The sequence below is a fragment of the Asparagus officinalis genome, chromosome 5 (genome assembly GCF_001876935.1).
Source record: "Asparagus officinalis chromosome 5, Aspof.V1, whole genome shotgun sequence".
Classification (NCBI taxonomy): Eukaryota; Viridiplantae; Streptophyta; class Magnoliopsida; order Asparagales; family Asparagaceae; genus Asparagus; species Asparagus officinalis.
This window is the reverse complement of record NC_033798.1, coordinates 86,735,917-86,750,729: the sequence shown is the minus strand read 5'-3', so window position 1 is coordinate 86,750,729 and position 14,813 is coordinate 86,735,917. Positions and strand designations below refer to the sequence as shown.

The 14,813-nt window shown below is 39.7% G+C and overlaps 1 protein-coding gene across 1 annotated transcript; it reads left to right on the top strand.

Annotated features, from left to right (window-relative positions):
- On the top strand, positions 552-1,151 carry LOC109842122 (60S acidic ribosomal protein P0-like). The gene has a single exon (XM_020411032.1). It carries the CDS (start codon positions 552-554, stop codon positions 1,149-1,151), a length of 600 nt encoding a protein of 199 aa, XP_020266621.1.

Here is a 14,813-nt window from a genome sequence, read left to right as displayed (position 1 = left end):
GGAGCCAGAGGCGACGACGCCGCAGCAGCGGTCGGCCTGGAATGGGAGACAGTCCTCTTTCTTGGACCCATTAACGACGATGATCGGGGAAGATGAACAGGGTTCACCGGAGTTCAGAACGAAATTTTCGTTAAATCTTTCGAGAAAGGACAGATGAAAAGTCGGATGACTTTTGATTTGACCCCAGCGGTCTATTTATAAACAGCTGTGAGCTGTCGAATCGGGGCGAGATTCTAGGCCCAGAATCCCGCCAAATGCGGCCTGTGTGTCCGCGTTGTTTGAGTTCCTGAACGCAGAGTTCAACCCTGCGTTTCAATGTTCAAGCATGTGAATCCACCTGTGCGTTTTGAACGCCACCAAATGAACTTCTCAATGTTTAAAGCAATGTTCAAGCATGTGAATCCACCTGTGCGTTTTGAACGCCACCAAATGAACTTCTCAATGTTTAAAGCCAAGACATAGCTTTAATAAATAGAGAGAAAGACTGATGTTGGCCATCAAGGTGATCAAGGCCGAGAAGAAACAGACGACTCCGTTGGGGAGTCTGTTAGATGAGTACAAACATATTACAATCGGCAACGATAAAACTGTCAAACGTGATTCTGCGCACAACTCATTCTTTCAAATGGCTCAACATCCCGACCGAGGTCGATGAAGCCAGTAGCTGCGCACAACTCATTCATCTAAAATGGGTTAACATTCCCACCAAGATTAATGAAGACAGAAGCTGCGCGCAACTCATTATCCCAGTTGAGCTGATCAAGAAAGGAGATAAAGTGGGTCTCTCTGAGGCCACCCTCCTGACCAAACTTGGAGTAGAGCCATTCTCGTGTGGGCCTGCGATTATATCTGTCTATGATAATGGATCTGTCGTAAGCCCAGAGGCGCTCAACCTCATGAAGGATGACCTCACTGACAAGTTTACAGCAGGTGTTTCTATGGTTGCTTCACTGTCCTTGGTTTTCTCTTATCCAACTCTTGCAGCTACGTTTCATATGTTCGTCAATGCCTACAAGAACGTCCTTGCTGTTGCTGTTATCTCTATTGCATCTGCTGAGAATGCTGCTGCTCTTGCCTCTAAGGAGAAAGAGAAGAAGAACGAGCCTGTCAATGAGCCTGACGATGACTTGGGATTCAGTTTGTTTGACTAAGTTCATTGTCAGCAAAACGCAAAAGCTATCTTGTTTGGTTCGAGGAAACAAAATTTCAGCATTCCAACAACCAAGTTCGTAATGTCTTCAAATCAGACGAAGTAAATAACCAACCAACTAAAATTTTGGGATCCAAAGTATTCCGAAAATTCGTCCCAGTCAACCGCGAACTTTCAAAAACTTTAGAGGGGGTTCTGTAGGCTGTCTAAAAATCACAATAGATAGTTAACCCCCATCAAGCTCCAGCAATGGAAGTTACAATCATACGACTTCCTAATCACTGCATCCGCAACTCTACAATCGTTACAAATACGGCCGCATGTTTGAGATGATTGATCTTGATGGCTGCGATAATAACATGACTAATATTATATTAGCAACTATTAGAGATGCTGATGAGCAGTGTAATAATTTCAGAAATAAAAGGTTGGACTCAGTTGGTGAGTTGCTTGGTAGAGAGCTGTGGGCAAGTATTCGTCTAAAAATCACAGTGGACAATTGATCCCCATCAAGTTCTAACAATGAAAGCTACAATCAGATAGCTTTCATGCCAACAAACGAAAGCTGCAAATAGATGACTTTTCACATAGAGCGAGAAGAGTTATAATTCAACGACGCTTCCGACAACTGATGAAAACTCTGTTCAGCAGTCTTCACAATCTACAGTGAAGGTTACAACCTGACGACTTTCACATCCCGTAACAAGCAAAGATCAATGAGCAATAGCCTTTGCGATGTTACAACGGACGAGGTTACAAACCAACAACCTCTCCCAAACGCAGGGTTCACCTCTGCGTTTCCCAAATTCAAAACGCAGACGAACCATGCGTTCTCCAGCAGACATTCAACTCTGCAACGCAGAGTTAAAACACAAAACGTACGAACTGTGCGTTCTTCAGCAAATACTCAACCATGCGCAGAGTTGAGATTCAGCACACAAGTGGCCTGTGCGTCTCAAATCTCTAACAGAGATTTAACTCTGTGTCTCAAGCCTTAGACGCAGAGTTAAGGCCCAGAACGCCAACTTGGGCGTTTGACTTGTTCAAACACAAGTTGAACGGCCTCACAACCGTTTATCCCACGTTCTGAGGGATTCTCGCCCACTTAGGAGCGGATTTAGGGGTTGGTTACACCCCTAATCCCCCTATAAATAACCAACTTACTCGACTGAGTAAGAGGTTGATCAGTTTTCAGCAGCAACACCGCACAAGGTGGGGAATTGTTCGATCTCAACAGCTTAACCGCACAGAGAAGGCGATTTTCTTAAAGATCAAGGAACTGATCAGCAATCAGTTAATCAAATCTTAGAGAATCCCTTCACCAACAGCGGATCTACTTGGCTATTAACCGCATCTTCAGTTCTAACAACTCGGTTACAGAGTTTCAACTCGCTCTGAGTTAGTAAACTCGTTAAGAGTCTTTAATTAAACTTGCCGCACAAGTTTATTATCGATTATTCAGTTTTTAACAACTCTTTTTAGAGTTTTCAACTCGTCCTGAGTTTATTAAACTGGTTAAGGGTTCTAAACCGAATTCATCCTACAAGTCAACTATTCCCGTGAGATAAGACGGTCGGATCGTCAACGGAGAGCGAATTCGACGCAAGCAATCGAAGGAGGTACTCCATCGCTACCAAGAAGAACCCAGTTTTAAACAAAGGAGAGAATCAAATTCATCCTCCTCTCTTTTGTAATCGGAATCCAAATTGTAATCGATTTTGAGAGAATACAAGTCAATTTTTCTTTCATTGTCTTTTTACATCAAATTTTCCACAAACAATAAGTCAACTAACTCGGACTCCATGGTAGACCGAGTTATCAAGTTTTGCTTGGATGATTTCCAAGACACTGCACCCCTACTAAGGGTAAACACATAACCATTGGTGGACTTGATCTCTTGTGAATCTGAGATCCAGTTTCCATCACAATACCCTTCTAATACTGGTGGAGACCTTCCAAATTTTAGTTCATAATTAATTGTGTCTTTTAAGTACTTGATCAATCTTTCTAGGGCCGTCCAATGTTCCTGACTAGGACACTGAGTGTATCTACTTAATTTGCCCACTACATAACCTATGTCAGGTCTTGTACAATTCATCAAGTACATAAGGCTTCCAATAATTTGGGCATATTTGGGTTGAGAAAAACTATGTGAATTGTTTTTCTTAAGTTGAACATTTGCCTCATAAGGTGTTGACACAGGGTTACTATCATAATATTCAATCTTTTTCAAAACTTTTTCCACATAATGTTCTTGAGTCAAAGTGAAACCATCTATATTTCTAAGGATTTTAATCCCAAGAATTACATCAGCTTCTCCCAGATCCTTCATATCAAACTGGGAGGATAAAAACTTCCTTGTCTCACTTATTAATTCAAGACTAGGGCTCAAGATGAGCAAATCATCCACATAAAGGCAGATAATGGCATACCGATGATTCTCAAATCTTTTAAAGTAAACACATTTGTCTGCATCATTTATATGATAACCATTGGATAACAATGTATTATCAAATTTTTCATGCTATTGTTTAGGCACTTGTTTCAACCCATACAAAGACTTAACTAATTTGCATACTTTTTGCTCATTTCCTAGTACGATAGTACCCTCAGGTTGATTCATATACATTTCTTCATCTAGATCGCCATTCAGAAAAGCTGTCTTAACGTCCATTTGATGAACAAATAAATTATGGATTGCTGCCAAAGACATTAGAACACTAATAGAAGAAATTCTAGTTACAGGAGCAAAAGTATTAAAATAATCTGTCTTTCTTCTGGGTGAACCCCTTAGCTACCAACCTAGCCTTATACTTTTCAACTAAATCATCAGCTTTAAGCTTTCTTTTGAAGATCCACTTATAATCTGTAAGTTTAGCACCAGGTGTCAAATCAACCACCTCCCAAGTATGATTGGACATGATAGAATTCAATTCCGAATTGATTGCATTCTTCCAAAATGGTGCTTCTCTAGAGCATATTGCTTCATTATAGGATCATTATCTAAAAGAAATGTGTAAAAGTCATCACCAAAATTGGTGGATTTTCTCTCTCTTTTACTCTTCCGAATTTCTTTTCAGAATTTTTGGGATTTTGTTGTGAGTCTTCACAAACCACTTCTTGTGAGTCCTTATGAAACTTAGATTTTTCAAAGCTACTTTTCATAGGAAAAATATCGTTAAAGAAATCACCATTTTTACTTTCAATAATAGTATTTTCAGCTACTAGATTATTGTTGCATTTGATAACAAGAAATCTACTAGTAGGACTATTTTGAGCCTAACCCAAGAACATGCAATCTACAGTTCTAGGTCCTAATTTTCTCTTTTTAGGTTCATTCACATGGACTTTGGCAAGACACCCCCACGTTTTGAAATATTTTAGGTTAGGTGTATAGCCTTTCCATAATTCATATGGTGTCTTTCCAGTTTTCTTATGAGGTATCGCATTCACACGAGTTGAGGAGTACATAAGGATATGTAACCATTTGAATGAGTGGAGGGGATTATGCCACCTCACTATCAAGCCTCACTACCAAGCATAACTTTTTGTGCTTGGTACTAAGCATACCCATTTTTTATATATATATATAGATATAATATGCTATAAGACGGGCTAGTTAGAGTAATAGGGTAGTATGGTATAGTACCTACGAGAATATAGTATATCAGGGGAAGAGAAGAGAGAGAGAGACGTAGGACGAGAGAGGCATACTGGGTACCGCCAATGAAGGGCACACAAGATTTTGTGGCGTGTAGTGATGGTATCCGCTCATTCCCGAACTGGCGACTCATTCAATTTGCGGACCAGCCATATCAACCGCATGTGAATGGTGGCCCCTCCACCCCATTTGAATGAGTTGAGGATAATACTGGCCAGCAATCTATCTACCAGTAAGGAGGAATTTTGTGCTTTAGGGGCTGTTTCGGTATTCGTTTCCTGATGAATAGGCGAGAAATGTAATTCCATGTAAAGAAACACAAGTTTGGTTTGTTCCACACATTTTTCCAAGAAATCAGATTGTTTTGGCTTGGTATCGGCGCACATAAAAAATGAGGAAAACCAATGTATTTCACTTTTTCTGTGTGTGCGTTTGGTTCGCATAGAAAAAAAAGAAACTTTTGTAAACAAAGACAGAGAAGGAAACAATCTGACGTGGCAAGAGTTTTGCACCAATATTTCAGCGTTGGTGGGGAAGAAATCGGAGAGGGAAAAAAATCTTAGCTTGGCGACGATTTCCGGCAGAGTTTTCCTCCTCTTTCCAATCCGAGGCGGCAGAGGACGCAAGCGCGCACAAAGAAATGGACGGAACAAAAAACCGACAGTGGAGGGCTAGAAAATCTGACGGCGGAGGGTTCTCTGAGTTTTCCAGGCGCCTTATAATACGGCGACCATTAACGAGGCCCCGATTTAGTGAGCCCGAAACATAAACCGAGTGTATCTCGCGGGTCCCATATATATCATAATAGATATAGCGATATATATATATATATATATATAGTATATTGAGTGCTATATATATATATATATATATAACTATATAATATACTATATACTAGTATATGACCTATATAATATAGAGTATTGAAGCATATAGGTATCAGTCCGTTCTTACCCGCACAATGCGTACGCATGTATGCCTGCAGGGTGTTCTTTTTGCGAGGGCAAAAAAAGCAACCAACCTGCACCGTGTTTATGGCCACTTCCAGCTGGCCATCAAGAGAAATTGTTTCTCTCTCCTCCCTTCCTTCCCCTCTCCCCTTCCGAACGATTGTTGCTACGCCAAGAATGACCGCGGGACGAGCAGGGGTCCGACGCCCGCCAGGCGCAGCGCTCCTCTCCGTACCGCCCAAGCTGTGCGGACGATGGGGTGGCGCACGGCCAGCGGGGCCCGCGAGGAGACACCGCCAGGAGCCAGCGACGCCGGGGCCACCCCCGCGACCGCTGGCGTCAGCCCTCCCTGCCCACAATATCGGCCGTCGATCTCCTCCGCCGTTCGAGCCGCTCATACCGTCGATCTCCTCCGCCCGTCCCCCCACCGCGCCGCCGGCTAGACTGAGGAACCACGAAAACAGACACCGTCTAGCAAAACACCGCCGTCGGATCTAATTTTGATGATGGATTTTTATTACAGAACTAATAAGAATCATTCTAATGTCTGATCTTGTGAATGGGTTCGGTTTATATAGGTTTCTGAATATTTTTTGATAATAAGATAAATTGTGCGTGTTGCTCATGAAACATTTAGTGTTACCTAAACAGCCTACGTGATGCTGAAATCTTGACAGAAACTATAAAGTTTTGCTATATTTTTGATTTTCGGCATTAGGAACGTGTAACTAGTGTGTTATTTCTCATGATTCTTTATAAATTTCCTCAAGGGTACTTGCGATTGTCTCGCTAGTCAAGAATGAGTTGCACATTTGAGTTATGCTCGAATAATGTTTGAAATGGGAAATTAAATTTTAATTTCAGATTTTATTAATTTTATTTTATGAAATTGTAACAGAAGCAGAGATTCAGGTCACCAGAAAAAACCGTCAGGTTCTTTGAAACCGCAGCGCGGCTAATGTTCCGAAAAACCATTGGTCGACCATTACTAGGTGGAAGTAGCAGGGCGAAACCGTATGATCTCGACTTTTCCTCTGTACATTCAAGAAGATCAAAAGCTGTGCAGTTAGTATAGTAAATATTCGCGAGCATAATATTTATAGGAGCCTGTGAAAATGAGCTATAAGCCCGCTAAGAGACACTGGCATTGAATGATCTACATAAATAATGAAGTAAAGGATCATTGCTTTCCCATATATTTATTTACACTCCATTTTGTTCATGCCTAGTATAAACAATGTCGCGTGGCTCGAAAGAATATAGACTGTCGGAATTAAATCTTAGTTATATTTTTTGGATACACACTCGATGGAATTGAGTGAGGATGCGCGATGTCAAATAGCTAGGTTGATGAAATATTAATGAAAAAAGTTCGCCCCTGAAATTCATGCTGCATTCTCACACTACAGCATAAAGGTGACGAAGTGGTGCGAATATTCTCAAGTGATACACAGCCTCATCATTGAAGTCGGTTCTAGACGCCTGTTACGCGCTGTGAAGCAACACGAATCTTAAAAGAATTCAAACCGGAGCGGCACTATTAGCTTCATAGTTTAACAGCGATAACAACTCTGTAATTAGCAACGGAGAAAGATCATTATTGTTGTATATTCTTCATATCTAGCATGAATGTTCACTAAGTTTGTTAATTGTATGCCCATGTATGGATTATTGTGTTGGAAGTCAAGATTTTTTGTGTTTTAGAGAAAATACCTGAAATATTTCTGATGGATGTATTGTGTTGCCCTTCGCATGTTTATTATAATGCAGAACTGAAATATTGGCTGTAGAAATTATTTCGTTGAGAAAGAACAGAAAATTGATTGTTGCACCAATCATTATTAAGGCATTCTATATCTATTTTGTATGAACGGTTAATCAGAGATTGAACTCACATGGAAGCGAAATGTTGAAGGTGGACATTTGACGCGTCGAATGGAACATATGTCTTTGCCAAGGTGGGAGAGATTGCGCGCCAATGTAGAAAGACAAACACGTCTTTAGGAGCACAAGTGAAGATGAAAAATAAGTGAATAAGTCGTCTTACACGGAAGCAACGAACGGACCTTGAGTTCGTGTGTTACATGCGCTAGCTTGATAATGAACGGATGGGCAATTGGAAATTGAAAGCGCCAAAAGAGATGGAAGCTTAATCTTTCATTAAAGATGAAGATAAATCTGTATGGACTCACAGCTTTGTGTAGGGGCTGAAGTGGGTCTTTAGAGTGAAGATTTTCGTTTTGGGACAAGAAAATTATAGTTAATAACTTATAGGTAACAGGCCTTCCTGATTCATATTTTGAAAGCCGAATGTAATAGTAATAGTGGAGTTGAGTTTTCAATTTGCACCTGTCCCATTATTGTCGGAAACTTGTGGTGTTTTTGTTTTGGTTTCTTGTGTACATTAACTTATGTTGAGCAAAGGAATTTTTTGTTGTTTTTTAAAATGCTGTATTTGGATGAGCGAAGTATAGGTATCTCTCCTTTTCTAATTTGTATCTGATATCCATTTCTTGTAATGTGTACACGTAATTTTTTTTGCATCTTGTAGACGTTGTACTCTTCATGACTTTATCATTTATTAGTATTTAGGTTGATTCTCAACGACATAGATGAAGAAGAGTGTTAAAGTATGGTTGTACTCTAATGTGCAATCTTCACATTTATTTGTCAATTCTGTTGGTTGTGATCTAAAAATGATTCTAATGCGGGTTTGTTATATTGTTCTTATTCATGAATTTGTTAGCGTTGAAGATATAGCGCTTACTTAATTAGATATACATCACAGTGCTTTACAATTGACTATGTGCCTGCATATAGTAGATTATTGTTTTCCATTATTTATTTTCATCAGTTCTTCTTCAAATTAAGAGGGCAGACAGACACTTTAGACCGCAATCACTGCTCATATGCTATCAACTGCGCCATTGTTGTTGATAGATAATGTAGAGCTGATTCATAGATAACCACGCACTAAAGTAAGCAAGATACGCGTTCCCCTATCCTGTAAAGGTACGATATGTGGGAGTGACAGATAAGTTGAACTTATATTGGTAATATTTCTGTTTTTGAGGAATATTAGGCTGATTTTTTCTAAATAGATAAAATATTTAGATGAATTAAATGATTGTTAAACATAAACAATTAATTTTAAAGTTCAGTTGTCGATTGTCGTAATTGTTGACGTATGGATGCATAAACACTCTTTTGAAGGCTCAAAGTACCATAACAGAAGGCAAAAGAAGTGACATATATATGAAATTTGAGCTTATGATAATAAAAGAAATTTTGGTAATACGTTTCTGAACTGGAAAGAAAACAGAATTATGCATATTACATATCAATGTCGCATTGCTCTCTTGTGAGGTCGACAAATAACTCGCGAAAAGTTTGTAGATTGTCATATATATTCTAGTTGAGAATTCGAGGCAGCATAGCAACTTGTGAGGACTATCAGTTGGCATTGCAATAGTGATATTGTAATGCATCAACCACATTGCTGACACTTTTCCGCCTGCTAAGCCTGCATCATGAAAGCTGTGTGCATCTATTAACTTTAAACTTCATTTATGTCATAAATGCAAGAAAAACAAAGTGTGTAGTACATCATATATTTATCATAAACAGGGGCTATCAACAAGTATCACGGATGTATCTATTTATCTAAAGGTCCAAAAGTACAAATACATAAAAATTAGGGAAGTAAAACAAATCTCAAACATCAAATGCCATAGCTAGATAGCCATGACTTGACAGTTCGTCACAATTTTCAACAAGGAGCTAACCGGGTGGAAGGTCCTTGATGCATATCAGGGTGGCCACTTCAAAAGCAGATGCACGAAAACCTGTAACATTATAACCCCTATAGATCATACAATTCATAATATAATTTGAAATCAGCCTAATGTATAATCCAATACTAGTTCACAATCATCGTCCATTCGTAGAAGCTCTTCTTATTCGGATGCAGCCGCTGTTCAAACTGACGGTGCCTGAACTGTCTGTAAAATTTCAAAAAAAATTTATAAATTTGAATAATTAATTCGCATTTCAAACATTATGAGCAGCAGAAATAATGTGGGCAATCATTTATGTGGATCGCTAATACCTTGAGAAATTTATAAAGAATCATGAGAATAACACAAGTTAGTACATTCGGCTAATGCCGAAAATCAAAAATATAGAAATTTATAGTTCTGTCAAAGATTTCAGATCACTAGACTGTTTGGTAACACTAAGATGTTTCATGAGAAGCACCACAATTATCTATAATCAAGAAAATATGTGCAGAAACTATATAAAAGAACCCACAAAGATCAGACATTATGAATGAGCTTTATTAGTTCTGATAACAAATCCATCATCAAAACTAGATCCGATCGCGGCGGCGTGGCGTCGGCGGCGGCGACGGCGAGGAGAATCGACCGGATGAGGGCTGAAGGCGGAGGAGATCGACGGCGATATCTTGTGGAGCAGGAGGGCATGACGGAGGGTGGGCGGCTCGGCGGCGTCCCGTGTCGTGGGGCGTCGATCAGTGGCGGACGGAGACGGCTGGCCGCGTTCGGTGTCGTGGCGATATTGAGGCGAAATCATGGCGGAGGGGCGAGAGGGATTGAGGAATTTGGGGAGAGAGGAACATTTTCCTCTTGAGGCCAGCTGGGAATGGAACAGTTTGGTTGGTTTTTTGCAGAGAGGCATAATATGCGCACGCGTGTGTGAGCACGGACTATATAATATATATATAGTAATATACTATATAGTATTACTAACTAATATACCTAGTATATATATACTTCTTCTCTGTGTGGTGTGTCTCGGAAGTAGCGATTCTAATAAGTTTTTATGATCTCGTTTCTTTGTAACCACCGTGGAGGTGTACACCGTCATACTGACTGTGTTGATCCGACCTATTACGTTGTACTCATTGTGAAAGCAGGATACTACCCATTTATTTGGTTCTACAATGCTATATTGTTTCAACAGGAGATGGAGTTGCAGGGCTTTGCGAACGATAAGGCTGAAGCGAGCTTGCATCTCGCCGTTTATCAATGAAAGCCTGGGCTTTGACGCATCCAAAATGAGTATGGGGACTTAATGAGATAGTAAATATGCCGAAAGGGATATATCCGGATATAATTAGTATTATCTCGGAGTGAGCAATTACACGGATGATCGATATACATAATATAAGATTCAGAAAGGTAATCTAACGGCATCTCTTGATGAAATATAAACATACAAATATGTAAATAATTATGTTTGAGCAAGACACTACCTACAAACTGGTAAAAAATCAGGCCTCGAGTCGGGCTTTAAAATGCAACTGAATAGAGTGCCCGTTGTGCCAAATCTAAAAGCTCCAAACAAAAGGCTGATAGATTCCCGATTTTTGCCGAGCAATATCGCCCGATAAGTCACTTGTATTCAGCCGGTCTTTATCGCGATAAACATTCAAAAACGAATACAGGGCGGTGCTAGGGCTCGACAGCAGTGTTTAAGGAGAATGTGTAGGGAAATTATGATAGTCTGAAGCCAACGCGCCGCGAAAAGAAGCCAGGGGCCCCCTATAAGAACAAGCCTTGAAAAATTATAAAACAATATGAAAAAGTAACGAAAATTCAGTCTGGCTAGGATAAATGAGTTATTTTTGTGATTTGTCAGATATCTGACACATGACGTGTCATTATTGTTTGAATAACTGGCGACGGGCTAGCAATAATCTAATAGTGTGCTCCCAGAAACCAATAATTCAATAAAAGATGACATAAAGACATACGTGACATGATGTAAGGGCTGCAAAAAGTACTTAACAAAGTCCTTTTCAATCAACAAGCGATTTGTAAAAGCTAAAATTGACTTCGGATTATTCATAAAATCTGAATAATAACAAGTAAAAACGTTTCCGACCTACAAGCGCTCCCTTATTGTGAAGGGTAATAATCTTGGGTTGTTTTGAATGCCAATTCACAATAGAACTTATCATTCCATAAGTGCGTGCAGTGAGAAGTGTGGAGGGACAGGGGCAGTAATGTGCAGGAGGAGAGGAGAGTTTGGGAATGCGAGCAGGTGCGGAATGGGTGTTGTCATAGTATGAAGTGTTTGAGAGTGGCCTGCCATGCCAAGGGGAATGAGAGGTAGGAGAAGTATGAAGCGTAAGATTCAAGAATAGAATGATGAGGAACATACTGTCCGCTTCAGACAGCAGCTGTGGGTGAACGAATTTGGGATTAAGTGGTGCAGACGCACCCGCGCGATAACTGCAGGAGTGTCGCGATCCGGAAGCACATTGAATAATAAAGATTGTCTCGAGGTGACGTAGACGAACGTAGAGCGAGGTAGATGACCTGAACCTGTGGAGTCGACTGACGTAATGAGTGGTGGGGACTGGCGAGATGAAGGGTTCGGAGGTGAGCCGGGGTAGGGTCAGAGGGCAATACTCATAGCCACTATCTAGAAAGTGTAATGTGTAACGGGTACATAGGGAGCAGCAGGAGTAAGTAATGAACCGGTAGACTCAGGATTAGATGTGAGCGAAGCATTCCAACAATTCTGTATACACACGGCGAGCGCCGCTAAGTAATCAACAAATCTGAAGCTGAAATATTGTGTGGATTTAGCATAGAGTGTGTATCGGGATAGAATATCCGGAAAACGACCCCTCTAACATGTAATCGGTCCTGATCAGAAGAGGCTGGAATTTTATTCATTATTCGGCCATAAAAAGAACCACTCCACTTAGTCCCATTATACTTCTTGGGATAGGAGGCTCCGCGGGTAGGCTTAGCAGAGGTAGAGGGTTTGGATTTGGGCTAAAAATTTCTTTCTACTCAGGAACTCCATTTGCATTTAATAAAGGTTTTTAAAGACATATCCTAAGTTTTTTCTTATGTTGTATCCTAAAGTTTTTTCTTTGTTGTATATTTTTTTCCTATCTTAAAACACCGTATTTTGTATCCTGTTCTTAGTATTTTAATGTAACATGTTGATGAGAAGAGAAATGTTAATCAGTTTTTAATTGTATGCCAAAATTTCTCAAAATATGAATTTATAAAAACGCATTCAAAAAAGAAAAAGAAAAGTCTTTGAATTTTTTGAGAAACCATACCTTTTCCACACCTACTCGAAATGATTTAGATCAACTTTATCGATGATTTGAAGGAACTTTATTCTTTAACCTTTAGAACAGTTCATTTAAAATAGGCTTCGAAATACCTTCTAAAAAGTTCCGAAAACATGGCAAAAAAAAATCTCCTCTAAAATATAAGGAATTCCACTTTCTGACAACATCGAAGGTGGTCTATGCAAAAGCCCCCTCAACACTAAATATTTTTCTCCTAGAATTGCGATCGGCACGTTGTAATTTACAAATAACTACAAATGATTTTGAGAGCAAAAAATATAAATTTGTTTTGACTATTTCAGGTAATGGATTGTCCCTTATCCTATAACGTTTTAACCTTTGGGTGTTTTCTTTCTCAATAACTTTTAGATTATTTGACAAATTACTATATAGGGGTTTTTGCTAAAAAATTCAAAGTTCAAGGAGGTTATTGAGCCTCAGACATAGCAGTCAAAGGGTGTTCTTTGAGACACGACAACAGTTCGACAAAGTTCAGGTTTTGTGAAAAAAACTAAAGTTCAGGATTGTGTTTTATGAATTATCCCAACAAATATAAGGACAATATTTTTGAAAAGGGCAACCCATTTCTAAATAATTAGTAAAAAACGACATCTTTGAAATTTATCTTGCCAAAAGGCAAGGCACAGTTTGCAGCCAACTGGCTGAAACTGGAGATCGCTTTTGACAAAAAAAAAATACGCAAATTTACTGTACTTGAAGTCGCCGGTGAAGTTTTGTTATGTAAAAGAACTTCACAAGACTTGAAGTCCCGTGCGAAGTTTGGTCAATTGTTATGGGGTAATGACTGCTGTTCCACGGATATATGATCTCATAAGTCGGGAGCACGCCACTCTGCGCCTTTGAAGCGAATAAGCACAGATGCAATCGAGCTAAACACTGCTGTGTCGACACGCAAAGGCGAGATGTTGGTCGGGATGGGATCTGGCTGCAAACGGAGGGAGCGGGCAGTCGTGAGTTAAGTCCAATGAAGAGATTTTACCTTCCCCAGACGAAGTCGACATCTGATATAGTAATCGACTCGAAAGATGGGGTGTTGTATCTCGGGAGGCTGACGTGGATGTGAGATTGTGTCTCGGTGGAGGCTACTAGATACACCTAAACACTAGAGGGGGGCTGAATAGTGTCTCTTTTTAAATTATTGCAAGTAAGATAACTAAATTGCAAAGAAAATGATAATCTCATGAATTTGGCCAAATCACAGTGATGGGTCGAAACAAGGATTTTAATAGGATCCTGGTTCGCACTCATCCGGTGTACATGGCCAGTCCCGCGGTCAGCGAAAATGCAAAAGTGCCCGCCATTGAGAGGTTTGCCTACTTAGTGAATTTTTGATAAACTTCAAAATCAAATGCACGAAACTTGACGCAATTTGCAAGTCCGCCGGCAAATTGCACACAAGCCAATTGACAAAGCTCCTCGCCAATTTGAAACCCGCAATACTCTAAGCCAAGAGATTAACACTCTCACAACCAGAAAAACATTGTTTGTAACAAGAACACATGATGCCTAATAAGCCTTTGAATGTGTATTGAAGTGCAACAGTCGCGCTCTAAGGATACTTTTTAATCTCTAGTAAAATTGGCCGGTAATGATTTGTTTTGATGAATAGTATAAGTGGCCAATTTCCCAGAAACTCTTCTTTTCAGAAAAATCAGACATGTTTTTCACTATGAAAAATTGCACACAAAGAATGCAAAGCCCTTATGGGTATGTATGCAATGTACAATTTTTCTGAACAAAGATAACCTATATATAAGCCCCTCCTGAAAAGGACAAGTTTTTTAAAGGATTAAAAAACGGTTTTAAAAGCGGCCAAAAATCTGTCAGATTATCAAATTGGTAAGAAACTAGAAAAACTATCTCTTGTAGTCCGACTAACTGAGTCATTAGTCGAACTATACTGAGGTGTTC